This window comes from Ictalurus furcatus, chromosome 27, assembly GCF_023375685.1.
Source record: "Ictalurus furcatus strain D&B chromosome 27, Billie_1.0, whole genome shotgun sequence".
NCBI lineage: Eukaryota > Metazoa > Chordata > Actinopteri > Siluriformes > Ictaluridae > Ictalurus > Ictalurus furcatus.
In genome coordinates, this window is record NC_071281.1 from 4482501 (window position 1) to 4500292 (window position 17792).

A 17792-nucleotide genomic window follows, 5' to 3' on the forward strand; every position below is an offset into this window, starting at 1 on the left:
TGAATGATGGTGTTTGATGGTGATGTTAGATGGTGAATGATGGTGTTTGATGGTGAATGGTAGTGTTTGATGGTGAATGATGGTGTTTGATGGTGAATGGTGATTTTTGATGGTGAATGATGCTGTTTGACAGTGAATGATGGTGTTTGACGGTGAATGGTAGTGTTTGATGGTGATGTTTGATGGTGAATGATGATGTTTGATGGTGATGTTAGATGGTGAATGATGGTGTTTGATGGTGAACGGTGGTGTTTGATGGTGAATGGTGATATTTGATGGCAATGTTTGACAGTGAAGGTGTTGAAGATGGTTCCAATGTTGTTAGATGGTTACAGTGTTACACGCTGAAGGTTGATGGTGAACATTGGTGTTCAGTGTGCGTTACTGTATGGAAACTTGAAAATGCAGCTATACTTTTTTCTCTAACGTTTACGTGCTGAAAGTATTCAATCGGACCTAAACCCCAGTAGCCAATTTAACGGTGTTGGGTAAAGTCAAAATCCAAGACAGAGCAGGTTTGTGTGAGAGGAAGTCGGTTCCTCGGACCAATCGTACAGCGTGGACGGTCCCACGCTTTCTTCTGGATTTTGATTTCAAATATTTAATATATTTTTCGACAGAAGTCCTACAGCCGAGCGCTCAGTGTCATCGGTGGCTCATCGCCGGGATAACGTCACGGATTACGGTCTTGTTTCACACGGAAGCTCGATAAGTCGAGGTGTTAACACGACACACTAACCAGCTCACACACTCCCAGCATTTCAGATTCACACTGCGTTTTTTTCCCCCACATTTATCTCTGTGTTTTTAATGAGCTAATCCATATAGGTTGGAAAGGGCTTCATTATAATTTCGGGAGTAACGTAGCTTGGAGAGTGTTGATGTATCGGCCAGCCCTCCCTCCCTCTTTCACCTGCTATCGGATTTACATTAGAGCCGAAGGATGAAGACGGGAAAATCCATTCTGTTTGAGACTGCCGAGCGTGTTCAGCTCCCCGCCGGCCGCCGCCGTGTCTTCAGATCTAATCCCAACACCGACCGCCGCATGAAACCATCTTCTCAAATAAACACCTCCGTTTTATCCCAATACACCGTTACGCTCGCATCTTTAAGAGCAAAATTCTGAAAATACAGACGCTAACTAATTAGCTAAAACCTTCGTCGTTCCGCTTTCACAAAAAGGAAATCGGATCCGAGGAGGACGTGAGGTCCTAAACCTGCTCTTCAGTCAGTCATTCTCGATGGTGTTCTGCGCACCACACGGTGAACACCAGAGTAAACACCAGAGGGTGTTTACTCACCACGCCGTGAGCAATTCCATTCAAAATTCAAATCATGCCACATCATGACTCCACGGCTGTGGGAAAAGATTCATTAAATAAATTACACCCAAGCTCGTTTTTACGGATATCTCGTCGCTCTCTGTACGATAGGCGTGCTTTACTGATGTTTACGGATCGAGTGTGTCGGCATCAAAGAGGCCTTGGCTTAGCTTTTAACCCACGCTAATTGGAGATTTAATTAAAGTTCATTCGTGGAGTAAAGTAGAAAACAAGGCCGACGGTATAATGAGAGCCAGAGTTTCTGATCGGTATCGGTCTAGTCTGGAATCCAGCGCACTGAACATCTCCGACCATCAGATACTGTACACAAACAAACCTGAACACTTCAGCGTTTTAATAAGAGCTTATTGGGACGAGACCGAGTCTGTGGTTTTAGGGAAGTTTTAAACAGAGTGTTGATACGTTTTTTTGGTTAAGTTATAAAAGTGGCCTTAGGACATGATTAAGGTCTCTGTATGTGCTGCTAATTTTCCCAAGTTCCCTTACTTCCTATTTCCCCTTAGTGCCTAGGTTTTCACTTCCTCCCTTAGTTCCTATTTCCCCTTAGTGCCTAGGTTTTCACTTCCTCCCTTAGTTCCTATTTCCCCTTAGTGCCTAGGTTTTCACTTCCTTCCTTAGTTCCTATTTCCCCTTAGTGCCTAGGTTTTCACTTCCTCCCTTAGTTCCTATTTTCCCATAGTGTCTAGGTTTTCACTTCCTCCCTTAGTTCCTATTTCCCCTTAGTGCCTAGGTTTTCACTTCCTCCCTTAGTTCTTATTTCCCCTTAGTGCCTAGGTTTTCACTTCCTCCCTTAGTTCATATTTTCCCCTTAGTGCCTAGGTTTTCACTTCTTCCCTTAGTTCATATTTTCCCCTTAGTGCCTAAGTTTTCACTTCTTCCCTTAGTTTCTATTTCCCCTTAGTGTCTAGGTTTTCACTTCCTCCCTTAGTTCCTATTTCCCCTTAGTGCCTAGGTTTTCACTTCCTCCCTTAGTTCCTATTTCCCCTTAGTGCCTAGGTTTTCACTTCCTCCCTTAGTTCATATTTTCCCCTTAGTGCCTAGGTTTTCACTTCCTCCCTTAGTTCATATTTTCCCCTTAGTGCCTAGGTTTTCACTTCCTCCCTTAGTTCATATTTTCGTCTTAGTGCCTAGGTTTTCACTTCCTCCTTTAGTTCATATTTTCCCATAGTGCCTAGGTTTTCACTTCCTCCCTTAGTTCATATTTTCCCATAGTGCCTAGGTTTTCACTTGTTCCCTTAGTTCATATTTTCCCCTTAGTGCCTAGGTTTTCACTTCCTCCCTTAGTTCCTATTTCCCCTTAGCGCCTAGGTTTTCACTTCCTCCCTTAGTTCGTATTTTTCTGAAGTAAGCTTTCCTAGTTTCCCTTAGTCCCCAGAGCTCCCTTGGTTCAATAATAGCCCAAGTTCACTTACTTCCAAGGATTCAGATTCTTCCAGGTTTTTTTTTTTTCAGTTTGTACAGTAGGGTTTCTTAATTTCCCCTGGTTCCCTTAGCATCTTAGAGGCCTTAGTTCCTGGGCTTCTATAAGTACACTTTTTTCAGTTCTCTTAGTTTCAAAGTTTTTTTTTTTATAGTTGCCTTAGTGTCTAGGTTTTCCCAGTTTTGATGTTTCTTTTTAAAAGTCTAAACAGATAAGCTAGCTAATCAGCTGTCACGATCAGCGGAAGTGCTAACAGCTCTGTTATGTTTACAGTCTGCGCTTCATGTGAGATTTTTTTTTGTTGTAGCTGTTGTTGTTTTTTTTTATTTCAGAAGATTTCCTACCGCAGAAGAAAAACAACAAGTGTGAAAGCAGCGTATGAGAGAGTGTGTTATAACCTCGTCTGTCACAAACAAGCTGAGAGACTTTAATGGATCACCTACAGCCGACCACAGCGCGCTGCTTACCTGTATTTACCGCAGAGAACAAAAGAGCCTCGGATCTGAGAACTGAGTAATCATGTGTAATTGTGTGTGTGTGTGTCTTTGACTACTGAGGTCACATTGCTATAGATCTGTAATTACATCTGACAAACTGCTGACCAATTACTGACACACACACACACGTCTACACATATCTACTGTACAGAGAGAGAGAAAGACACGCACACACCCGTCACATCTAACCTCATTCTGTCCCCACTCATTCCAGTGTAATTTCCTTTTATGGTCATTGCTTCCTGTTTTTCTAAACTCGCTGTTAATTGGTTGCTGCCTCGATTCCCTACGCCTGGTGCTTGTTTTCTCTCTTTGCAATGTTTTCCTAGTTTCTCCACCAGTTCCCGTCATACAACTTGGGTTCCTATGCGTCCTAGTTCCCGAAGTTTCCCTTCATTCGTTTCTCCAAGTTTGCTTAGTTCAGTGGTTCCTGGTGCCTTTAGTTGCCACAGTTCTCAGGTTTCTGGCTCCTCTAGTTCTTATATTTATCCTGGTTCCCTCACTTCCAATGTTTTCCTAGTTCTTATAGCCCCTAAGTCCTTCCTAGTTCCATTAGTTCCATGATCTTCTAACTAGGTTTTCCAAGTTCCTCTAGTTCCCACGTTTTTCCTAGCTCCTGTAGCTCCTATGTTTTGCCTAGTTCCCACTAGTTCCCAGGTTTTGTTCCTCTTGTTCCTACATTGTCCAAACTCCCCAAGTTCTTGGGTTTTCCTAGTTCTTCTAGCTCCTAAGTTCTTCCTAGTTCCCTTAGTCCCATGGTTCCTGGTCCCTCTAGTTCCTCCAGCTCCCAGGGTTTCCGATTTTCCTTCCTTACTTCAACATTTTCCCTAGTTCCTTTAGTCCAAGGTTTTCCTAGTTTCGTGTTCATGTTAAACTCTGAAGAATGAAGAATGGACAGAACATAGAAATAGCTCAGTGGTGGTGATCTTATTTGTATTTGTTTTTTTTAAAAAGTAGGTGTGACTCAGAGATTCCATCACGGGGGATACGAGCAGCGCTACAATTACAGACAAACACACGGCATCTGAACAGGGGCTGAGTGAGTCTGATCACATCAACAGCTTTATTACAGTTCTGTTAATCATCAGTGGGCTGAACAGTGTGTTCATCATAATTAGCGCAAATGTTAATAAGCATGTGTTGTGCAGTGACGCCACGCCATATGGCCTCCAACGCATTAAACACCGGCGGCCTTTCGCTGTCGTTCGACTTAATGACGGAGAAATAACAGCAGCTCCGAGTGTGTAAGTGTGAGCGTGTTAATAGTCTGGGACACGAGAAGTCTCTCTCACACACACACACACACACACACACACACACACTGTTAACGTCGAACCCTAGCTAATGAGAAAGAGAGAGACGGAGAGAGAGAGACAGAGAACTCTTAAGTCGTCTGATTGGCCAAGAGACTTTCTGAGCACTCTGCATTTGCATACATGAATATTCACGAGCTCTAATTAGAAGTGTGCATATTGGAATGTGGACGTGACCCTCTCGAGCCCTTCACTGCATCTTTAATGCGCTGTATTTATACGGCTCGACGTTCATTCAGCAAAGTTTTTTCGATAACGATTCCGACTCTGACTTTAAAGTGACTCTTCAGCTCCAGAAAACGGACTTCTGGTGCTGTGACGGAGCCGGGTCACTGCTCCCCGCTCCGGCGTGGATTATTTTCCCCTAACAGCACACCCCTGAGAGTGATTCACTCCTCTTACGCCACTGCGATTGGTCAACAAGTTCCGCGTTTATTTATTAAAGAAGAAACTAGTTCCTTCCCGTTCTTACTTTATAGCTGCTTTAAACGGTCGACTGTGACATCACAATAATAATAATAATAATAATAAGTAAATGTCTGCATTATTAGGGCCAAAATAATTTGTGTTTGTGTAACATTCACACACATTCACACACTCGTGTCTGGTAAAAAAAAAATAATGCATGCTTAGACACTGTGTAAAAGAGCTCATTTACATTTCGCAGCCTTTCGGGACATATATTGTTACCATAAAGGTCAACAGTTACGCTAACGCTGTGGAGTTTCTCCACGTTAACACACAGTTTACTCGACATGCAAGTCGTTTACACGCGCTACATTTACATCCGTCATTTATAACTCGTTATCGCGATATCATCAACGAAGTGTGACAGAATAATATGCAAATGAGATGTGTGTTACTTAGGGTTTTTGTTTTTTTTATCTTATAATATGACTATAAGAAGAACTGAAGAGACTCTGCTGATGTCTGTTCGTTCACATCGTAACGCCACACCGTTACGTCCAGCGAATCACAGAGCTTCTATGATAACGAAGATTAACATTATAGATGTTGGAGGGTTTATTACTGGAATGGAAACCCTCTGGCAGCGCTGCTTTAACAAGAGAGATCCTCGGCTCCGCGGCAACGCTACAGCGGGAGGGGCTACACACGGACATGGAGACGGAGGAGCAACAAGTGGAAGGTGGTGGAAACAAGCGCCCTCTGCTGGTGACGTCAAAAAGGTGCGACAAGAAAAGAAAAAAAAAAAGGGGGAATTTGTGTAGAAATAATAGAGACAGATTTTCAACATAGAAATGAAATAAGACGTGATGCAAATGAAGTGCGGTAATGGTTTAAAATCATACACACACACACACACACACACACACACACACACACATACACACACATACTCACACACACACACACACACACACACACACACACACACGAGGGATGTCACGAGAACCGAGACTTTTGGTGGTATCGGTACCGACTACTAGATTTTTGGTATTGTGACATCCCAAACACACACACCATACACTCACCATACACACATACACACACACACACACACACCACACACACGTACACACTCCATACACACACACCACACACACCATACACACACACACACCACACACACCACACACACCATACACACACACACACATACACCACACACACCATACACTCACCATACACACACACACACACACACCACACACACGTACACACTCCATACACACACACCACACACACCATACACACACACACACCACACACACCACACACACCATACACACACACACACCACACACACCACACACACCATACACTCACCATACACACACACACACACACCACACACACACATACACACATACACACACACACCACACACACGTACACACTCCATACACACACACCACACACACCATACACACACACACACCACACACACCACACACACCATACACTCACACACACACATACACCACACACACCATACACACTCACACACCACACACACCATACACTCACCATACACACACACACACACACACCACACACACGTACACACTCCATACACACACACCACACACACCATACACACACACACACCACACACACCACACACACCATACACACACACACACCACACACACCACACACACCATACACTCACACACACCACACACACCACACACACCATACACACACACACACACACACACACCACACACACGTACACACTCCATACACACACACCACACACACCATACACACACACACACCACACACACCACACACACCATACACTCACACACACACATACACCACACACACCATACACACTCACACACCACACACACCATACACTCACCATACACACACACACACACACCACACGCACGTACACACTCCATACACACACACCACACTCACCATACACACACACACACCACACACACACACCATACACACACACACACACACACACACCATACACACACACACACACACACACCACACATACACACACCATACACTCACCATACACACACACACCACACACACACACCATACACACACACACACACACACACACACCACACACACCACACACACACACCATACACACACACACACACACCACACATACACACACCATACACTCACCATACACACACACACTCACACACACCACACACACACACCATACACACACACACACACACACCACACATACACACACCATACACTCACCATACACACACACACACACACACCACACATACACACACCATACACTCACCATACACACACACACACACACCACACATACACACACCATACACTCACCATACACACACACACACACCACACACACCATACACACACACACACACACACACACCACACATACACACACCATTCACACACACACACACCATACACTCACCATACACACACACACACACACCACACACCATACACTCACCATACACACACACCACACACCCACACCACACACACTATACACTCACCATACACACACACACACTCACCATACACACACACACCAAACACAACATACACTTACCATACACACACACACCACACACACCATACACACACACACCCCCCATACATCACACACACACCCCATACATCACACACACACACCACACACACACACACCATACACACACACACCACACCACACACACCATACACACACATCACACCACACACACCATACACACACACACACCACACACACCATACACTCACCATACACACACACGCACCACACACACTCACCATACACACACACACACCACACACACACACCATACACTCACCATACACACACTCCATATACACACACACACCCCATACATCACACACACATCATGCACACACACACACACACACACACACACCACACTCGCACACCATACACACACACACACCACACCACACACACCATACACACACATCACACCACACACCATACACTCACCATACACTCACCATACACACACACACACCATACACTCACCATACACACACACACACCACACACACACACCGTACACTCACCATACACACACTCCATATACACACACACACCATACAAACACACACCCCATACACACACACACCCCATACACACACCACACTCGCACACCATACACACACCAAACATACACACACCACACTCGCACACCATACACACACACACACACACACACACCACACTCGCACACCATACACACACCAAACATACACACACCACGCTCGCACACCATACACACACCAAACATACACACACCACGCTCGCACACCATACACACACCAAACATACACACACCACGCTCGCACACCATACACACACACCACACTTGCACACCATACACACATACACACACCACACTCGCACACCATACACACACACACAACACACTCGCATACCATACACACACACACACGCACACCATACACAAACACACACAACACACTCGCACACTATACACACACACACCCATACCATACAAACACACACCACACTCGCACACCATACAAACACACACACTCGCACACCATACACACACACACACCACTCTCACACATCATACACAAAGACTACACTCGCACACCATACACACACAGCACACTTGAACACCATACACACACACCACACTCGGACACCATACACACACAACACACTCGCACACCATACACACACACACCACACTCGCACACCATGCACACACACACACACCACACCATACACACACACACACACACTACTCTCACACATCATACACAAAGACCACACTCGCACACCATACACACACAGCACACTCGCACACCATACACACAACACACTCACACACTATACACCATACACCACACACCATACACAGCACACACACAATATACACCACACACACACACACACACACACACAATATACACAACACACACATTATATACTACACTCGTGCATAGTGCCAGGTGCACAAATGTTCATTATTATTATTATTATTATTATTATTATTATTATACACTCACACACCATACACAAACACACACACAACACACTCGCACACCATACACACAACACATACACTCACCATACACACACACACACCACACCACACACACCATACACACAACACAATCGCACACCATACACACACACACACACCAACACAACACACTCGCACTCTATACATACACACACACCACACTCACACACCACACCATACACACACACCACACTTGCACACCATACACACACACACACCACACTCGCACACCACACCATACACACACACCACACTTGCACACCATACACACACACACCACACTCACACACCATACACACAGACCACACTCACACACCATACACACACACACCACACACACACAAACCACACTCGCACACCATACACACAACACATTCGCACACCATCTACACACACAACACACTCGCACACAACACACTCACACACTATACACAACACACTCACACACTATACACAACACACTCACACACTATACACTACACAACACATACCATACACAACACATACCATACACAACACACACAATATACACCACACACACACACTATATACAACACTCGCGTGTAGTGTCAGGTGCACAAATGTTCATTATTATTATTATTATTATTATTATTATTATTATTATTATTATTATTATTAACAGTACAAATATTTGCTTTTAAAACATTTAAAATGCTTTCACTTTACACTGAATTTCAATTTATAATATTTTATTTTAATTTATTTGTTTACTAACATGTAGGCTATTAAACATTTTGAAAACAAGTTTTATTCGCTTTTTAATCTATCTATTTTTGTTCGTGTTTTTTTTTGTTTGTTTTTTTGTTGTTGTTGTTTTTTTTAACCAAAACGCACGCGTGAAAGAGTTCTTCAGTGACACCCACCGCGCGCGCGACTGTTCTCCTAACACCACTTAAACAGAGGGTCTCAAGCGAACACACACACACACACACACACACACAGAGGAAGAGTTAAAGCATGTTTGTTACTCACGGTGATGGTGAGCGGAGCGCGCGGACCGGAGTGCGCACAGACCCGCCAGAACGAGCGCGAGAAACGTCCTGCGTGCGCCGACACCGAATGAGACAGTCCTCATCATCGTCGTCTTCATCATCATCATCATCATCTTCATCATCATTTGGAAATCAACTGCGTTTATCCAAAAGTCCAGGAGACTGTAAGTGAGATAACATCCACACACACACACACACACACACGCGCGCGCGCGCTCAGAGATTCAGAAACATCCAGCAGCTCGCGCCCGTTTCAGCTCGTCTGCGCGCTAACAGAGAGAGTGCGAGATGAAACGCGCGCGCACGCACGCACACACACACACACACACACACACCTACCCCAGCACCAGCCCTTAAAGACACACGCGAGCCCGACCGACTGCACACACACTAGAGAGAGAGAGAGAGACAGAGAGAGAGAGAGAGAGAGAGAGGGGGGTAAAGTTAATATATTATTACATTATTCTACACTGTATATATTTGTATTTGTAACACTAAAGGGTTCTAACAGAGGGTTCTCTTTTTAGCAATGGTTCCCTGTAGTCCCTAAAGAACCCTTAAAAGAACGTTCTTTCCAAAGAGTGTAACATGGATATAAATATTAATATTAATAATAATAATAATAATAATAATAATAATGCTCATCAGTGTGTAGAAATGTATAGAAATATATATTAAAGTGTCGATAAACAATGTATTCACCTCTCTACACATGTTCAATTCTGCTGAAATATTAAATACTTCTGAGTGAGCAGCGATATTAAAAAGTGTCTCTGAAGCCGATGTCGTGCTGATTTGTTCGCGGTTCTAGATGTTTCTGCAACGTTTACCTCCATACAGGTATTATTATTATTATTATTATTATTATTAATCCCCAGTCCAAAGACATGCATGGTAGGCTGATTGGCGTGTCTAAAGTGTCCGTAGTGTATGAATGGGTGTGTGAGTGTGTATGTGATTGTGCCCTGTGATGGACTGGCACCCTGTCCAGGGTGTACCCCGCCTTGTGCCCCATGCTCCCTGGGATAGGCTCCAGGTTTCCCCGTGACCCTGAAAAGGAGTAAACTGTAGAAGATGGATGGATGGATGGATTATTATTATTATTTACACCTAGTGGTCAAACATGGGAACTGCACCAAGCGCTAAGTGAGCTCCAGACGGGCCAAGAATCACGCTGCCCCATGCTCAGGGGGCGGAGCAGCGTAGACAGGACAGGTGATGACAGGGTTGCCAGATTAGCTTAGGTGATTATCAAAAAATACTCCTCGTCCTCGGAGGTCTTGTTTTATAGCAAGTAATCGGAATGAATTAATAAACCGAATACATTTCCACAAAGAATGGCAGAGCGTAAGTGCAGACGGTGTGTGTATGATGTACTGAACCATTTCTATTGTAAGACGTAGTGTAAAGACTGAGAAAGGGGGATTTTGAAGTGGATAACGTCTGTGTGTCAGAAACACATGTATGTGAAACACATGTATGCGTAGTGTGAGTGTGATAGCATGGAGCAGAGCTTGAAGACCTTCACGCAGTCTGAAATCAGAGGGAACGAGATAAAGAGAGTCAGACGCAGACGTAGCAGCAGCAGCACGGATAAAGTGCTTGTTTTTCCCGATTCAGGACGGAGTACAGGCACAGACAGGAGATAAGGGTTCTCCGTGCGCACAGCAGTATTTGTACCGGAGAATATTACAAAGATAAGAAGTCGGGTATGGCTTTAGAAATATAACGGAGAATCGCATGGAGAGTAACGAGCACAGACTCGGAGATAAACCCGGCGTAACGCCTGTCTCAAACATGTCCTTCCACAATCTGGAGCTCGATTTCATCCTCAAATATTAAACCCAGATGACTATAGACTCATTTAAACATATACTCTAAACAGTGTTAGCTTAACGCCTGTGATATTTATTACAGCATACTTATAGTTATTAGCTAAATCTCAATAACTCAAAAAGAAGTCGTGCTGTAAACAAGAACTCCCGACAAAAACTCCAGGAACACGCTGGATGAGGCGAATGAACTTTTTTCCATATAAGAAAGAATAAGAAAACATTGAGGTGCTGTAAAAGTGCAGTACTTAATAATTATCATCTCCTCTAATGTTTTTTTTTTTACTGATATTTAACAGTCCATAGCTCCTCCCATTTGTTTTCTATTGGCTCACATGAACGAGGTTCACAGTTCGTTATAAAAACCCGACGTCAAGCGAGAGTAAAACCGGCAGAAACAAACTTTCCTTTCACATCATGCGTCCTTTCCCCTTCAGTGAAGCGACTGTTCTGAACGCGACGTATTCTAAAGCCCTCTATGTTAGGGTTCTGTGTAGAACCTTTCTATAGGGTTCCTCCAGAGGGATGACCAAAGAACCCTTAAGGAGTGTAGCTATATGCTTTAATAAAAAAAAAAAATGTTAAAAATAAATAAATAAATTAAAAAAAACCTGGTGTGTGGAAAATTCCTGAGATAATGAGAATAAATAAATAAATAAATAAATAAATAAATAAATAAATAAATAAAGCCTGTCCTGTTGAAAGTTTAAAAAAAAAAGAAAAGAAAAGCCATGAATAAATAATGACATGACTTATTAATTACATGTTCAGGAAGGCATTTCTGCTTGCCCCGACGCACTTTCCTCGGCTTTTGTTGCTCATTAAATATTAACTCGTTCGATACGGTTCGATACGTGCGCCCAGGTTCCTATTATCGCTGCACTTGATCAGGCGAGTGCATTAATCCAGCAGGTTACGCGATAGCGCTGTACACTCCAGATAATCAGCGTGCGGAGATTCCAGCCTCAAACCATGATTTGTGAAAACATAGAAACCCATATCAATAAATAGATCTATTTAAAAATAAAAAGATTTATTTAGCGACTGGCACCCTGTCCAGGGTGTACCCCGCCTTGTGCCCGATGCTTCCTGGGACAGGCTCCAGGTTCCCCCGCGACCCTGAAAAGGATAAAGCAGTTGAAGGTGGATGAAGATTTATTTAGCATGGTAGCATAATGAGGAAGGTCTAAGTCGCCTCCTAGTGGCTGGAAGTGAGAAAACACCCTCATGTATGACGTTTCTACGATTCTCTCCTCACGCTAGTGCTTGATTGGTTGATGATTTTCATGGTGTTTTTATGGGTGTGGCTACAGTATCTTTGAGACTTGTAGAATGGTTCTTCAGCCGTGACCTCGGAGGAACTCTTAAAGGCGCCTTATTGAACCCTACAACTGAGTGTTTTGATACCGATAAGGGTTCTACGTTTTAGGAGGCCGCGAACCGTTAATTATTTATCAAAACGTACCAAACTCCAAGACAGTTTAGCTACAGCCATCCGCCAAAAAATAATCAATTCTATCAGTACACGATCAGATTACTGGATTAGATTAGAGATGAATTATGTTCAAAATAGGACAGCCAAAAAAAAAAAAGAAACAACAACAACATTTCACGCTTAAAAATTCGTTAAGGTTTTTTCATCAGACTCACTGAGATTTTTTGCATTAATGGAAAAGAAGTGATGGAAACACAGTCGTGAAATGACTTTATTACAATAACAGACGTAGAATAAAATAAAAGTATGCAGAATCGAATAAAACGATCAAGCTGTTGAGACTTTCAGCACTGTACTTCCTGATGGTTTTAAACGCGAGGTGTTCCGCTGCTTCTCCATGACGTCACTGCAAATAAATAAATAAACCCGTAAACGTGTGTCTGGGCGAACTCGAGTCGCTTAATCTTGTTCTACGAATACGAAAGCACGAAGCACGTAAGGTGTAATAGGAATAAATCTCCGCTCGCTGGGAATTCCCTTAACCCAGATTCACCACGGCAAATTTAACAAACCGTCCGAGCGGAACGCACATAAGCGGTAAACTTTTCTCATCAGCCGCAGCCATAAATCAATCTGACGCCCAGGAGGGTAAACTCCGCCGGGAACGCCGTGGTGTCGTACGCAGCCCGAGGCCCGACGCTGAACCGGAATAGAGGAGGAGGAGGAAGAGGAAGAAGAGGAGGAGGAGGAGGAAGAAGAAGAAGAGAAGGAAGAGGAAGAAGAGGAGAAAGCGGAGGAAGAAGAGGATGAGGAAGAGGAGAAAGAAGAAGAGGAGGAAGAAATGGAGGAAGAAGTAGAGGAGGAGGAAGAGGAAGAACAGAAGGAAGAGGAGGAGGAAGAAGAGGATGAGGAAGAGGAGGAAGAAGTAGAGGAGGAGGAAGAGGAGGAAGAGGATGAGAAAGAGGAGAAAGAAGAAGAGGAGGAAGAAATGGAGGAAGAAGTAGAGGAGGAGGAAGAGGAAGAACAGAAGGAAGAGGAGGAGGAAGAAGAGGATGAGGAAGAGGAGGAAGAAGTAGAGGAGGAGGAAGAGGAGGAAGAGGATGAGAAAGAGGAGAAAGAAGAAGAGGAGGAAGAAATGGAGGAAGAAGTAGAGGAGGAGGAAGAGGAAGAACAGAAGGAAGAGGAGGAGGAAGAAGAGGATGAGGAAGAGGAGGAAGAGGAGGAAGAGGATGAGAAAGAGGAGAAAGAAGAAGAGGAGGAAGAAATGGAGGAAGAAGTAGAGGAGGAGGAAGAGGAAGAACAGAAGGAAGAGGAGGAGGAAGAAGAGGATGAGGAAGAGGAGGAAGAAGTAGAGGAGGAGGAAGAGGAGGAAGAGGATGAGAAAGAGGAGAAAGAAGAAGAGGAGGAGGAAGAGGAAGAACAGGACGAAGAAGAGGAGGAAGAAGAGGATGAGGAAAAGGACAAAGAAGAAGAGGAGGAAGAAGTAGAGGATGAAGTGGAGGAAGAAGTAGAGGAGGAGGAAGAGGAGGAACAGGAGGAAGAAGAGGATGAGGAAGAGGAGGAAGAAGTAGAGGAGGAGGAAGAGGAAGAACAGGAGGAAGAAGTGGAGGAAGAGGATGAGAAAGAGGAGAAAGAAGAAGAGGAGGAAGAAGTAGAGGAGGAGGAAGAGGAAGAACAGGACGAAGAAGAGGAGGAAGAAGAGGATGAGGAAGAGGAGAAAGAAGAAGAGGAGAAAGAAAAAGTGGAGGAAGAAGTAGAGGAGGAGGAAGAGGAACAACAGGAGGAAGAAGAGGATGAGGAAGAGGAGAAAGAAGAAGTGGAGGAAGAAGTAGAGGAGGAGGAAGAGGAAGAACAGGAGGAAGAGGAGGAAGAAGAGGATGTGGAAGAGGAGAAAGAAGAAGTGGAGGAAGAAGTAGAGGAGGAGGAAGAGGAAGAACAGGAGGAAGAGGAGGAGGAAGAAGAGGATGTGGAAGAGGAGAAAGAAGAAGTGGCGGAAGAAGTAGAGGAGGAGGAGGAGGAGGAAGAAGAGGATGAGGAAGAGGAGACAGAAGAAGTGGAGGAAGAAGTAGAGGAGGAGGAAGAGGAACATCAGGAGGAAGAGGAGGAGGAGGAGGAAGAGGAACAACAGGAGGAGGAGGAGGAGGAGGAGGAAGAGGAACAACAGGAGGAGGAGGAGGAGGAGGAGGAAGAGGAACAACAGGAGGAGGAGGAGGAGGAGGAGGAAGAGGAAGAACAGGAGGAAGAGGAGGAGGAGGAGGAGGAAGAGGAAGAACAGGAGGAGGAGGAGGAGGAGGAGGAGGAGGAGGAGACAGTTCAGGGTTAATTGGAGGAAAGCGTGATGGTTAATATTCTAAATGAAGTGCTGGATGTGAGGCAGGAATCCGAGGCTATCATTTATATCGTTTACTGGTTCGTGGTCCGCTGCGTCTCGAGGCCGCTCGCGCCGGAGCTGATCTGAAAGATATTTATGAGCGCATGGATATTAAAAGCCTTTAAAAGTGCAGAAATGCAGCGAGGAAAGAAAATAACATTCATCACGTTTATTTACAGAAAATAAAAAATCACGCTAATGCTGGATAAACGACCAGCTTGTGTTTCCATCAAGCTTTTCTTTTTCTTTTTTAAAAAGTTCACAGAATTTCTTGAACTCTTTCCGACTCTCGGCCTGCTTAACCCTGGTGTCTAGTGTTGTCTTTACTTTAGCCACAGGGCTAGCCTTTACCTTCTTCACCCTGCGGCTAACACTCCAGTACGTGTTTTCATGGGATACAACAGAGGAAATGTTCAAAATCATGCTGAATATGAGAAAATCTATATTAAGGTAATGTTCAAATCATACCGCTACGAAAAAGACCGTCTCTAGCTCAACGATCCCGCTAATCACCTCGTGAGGAAAAGAAATCACTTTGTCCTGGTACTCGTCTTCCTCTCCTTCATGCAGGCATTTTTCTTCCTTTCTTTGTGCTGCTCTTTACATTGTTCTTCTTCTACACAGGCTCCTCTTTTCCCGTATACCATACCTCGTTACCACTAGTTATAACTGTTGCTACGGTTACACAGGGCGTCTACACTACTCCGGAACGAGAAACCTCTGGAAACGCCGGAGACGCCATTTCAGTTTGAAAACTCCAGCCTCGTGCTTCGGTGTAAACAGATCAGAACGACGACTTTCGAAAACAAAGGCGTGGCTTCGCCCACATTCGCTCTCTGATTGGCTCTTCTGGATCGTTGCGTGTCCTTCCCTGATTAGTCAAGCCCCTAGTACATGACCGTTACGCTACCTCGATCCTACATGCGCAAGAGGCGCGCTATGATCAGGGCAATCGCCAGCAAATCTCATTTCAAGCGGCCGGTTTGGACTAGCAAGCGACTTCCTGTTTACGCTTGTATGCGCATGCCCCGTGTGCATGAATGGTCATGTGACATGCGTTAAACATGGCCTCAGCTGTGACTGATCTATCTGCATAAATTCAATCAGCTGTTTCTCAAATAAAATACAGGGGATATATATATGCGTGTGTGTGTGTGTGTGTGTGTGTGTGTGTGTTTCAATTCACAATATTCACAAAGCTGTTCACTTGTATGTTCTGACATACAGCGTGAAAGCATGTGTAAATTTGTCAGTATAAATCCGCTGTTTTGGTCTGGGTTGAGCTTGCGTGTAAAAGACCTTCTCGCATTTTAAAGTTTGCGTTCACCGTATGCGTTTTGTGTCAGAGCAACGAGAAAGGTGTTAATCGTGTAGCCTACACGGACGGATGCCGTGCTAACTGTGTTAAGAGTTAGGAAAACTGTTCACAGTATTGAAAAAATTGTCATAGCAATCGTAAAAAAAAGCAACAACTGTAATCTCCTTTAAAAAAAAAAAAAAAAGAAATCATAGATGTCTAAGTGTCTATATATGTATACGTGTGTGTGTGTGTGTGTGTGTGTGTGTGTCATTCAAGGCGGCTCGACTCTCAGTTTTATCCCCGAGCAAGTCAGCGTGCTTCAGACAGTCTCCAGCTTCAGACAGCTCATCGATGGAGCCATTATGTGACCTGTCAAATGGATCACACACACACGCACACACACGACATGGTGTGTGTTCCCCTCAGTGTGTGTGGTCTTCCATCGCTCTCTGTCTTATTTCAGTTCACTTCAGAGGTCTGTATCTGTGTGTGTGTGTGTGTGTGTGTGTGTGTGTGTGTGTGTGTGCATGTGTGTTCCTAATTCAGAAAGACATCCACGACTCCGCCTGCCTCCAGAAACTGTGTAAACAGGGGATTAGTCCGAGAAACCTGGACCTGAACCTGAAAAAAAGCTGCACTTTAGAGAAGAGCGATGAAATTCCGTCCAGAGTTCCGTCCAAAAAAGGCGCCAAAACCCAGCAAACACGTGGACAAAAGGTTC

General features: G+C 44.4%; 1 protein-coding gene across 1 annotated transcript; it reads left to right on the forward strand.

Annotated features, from left to right (window-relative positions):
- The first annotated feature begins 14059 nt into the window (after positions 1 to 14059).
- Positions 14060 to 16068, forward strand: LOC128602971 (golgin subfamily A member 6-like protein 22). Its single transcript, XM_053617137.1, has one exon. The coding sequence runs from the start codon at positions 14242 to 14244 to the stop codon at positions 15721 to 15723; it is 1482 nt and encodes a 493-aa protein (XP_053473112.1). The 5' UTR covers positions 14060 to 14241; the 3' UTR covers positions 15724 to 16068.
- Positions 16069 to 17792: the final 1724 nt, after the last annotated feature.

What these genes read in the sequence shown, in the direction of transcription:
- LOC128602971 (XM_053617137.1), top strand. Translation starts at nt 14,242, where the DNA reads ATGGAGGAAGAAGTAGAGGAGGAGGAAGAGGAAGAACAGAAGGAAGAG.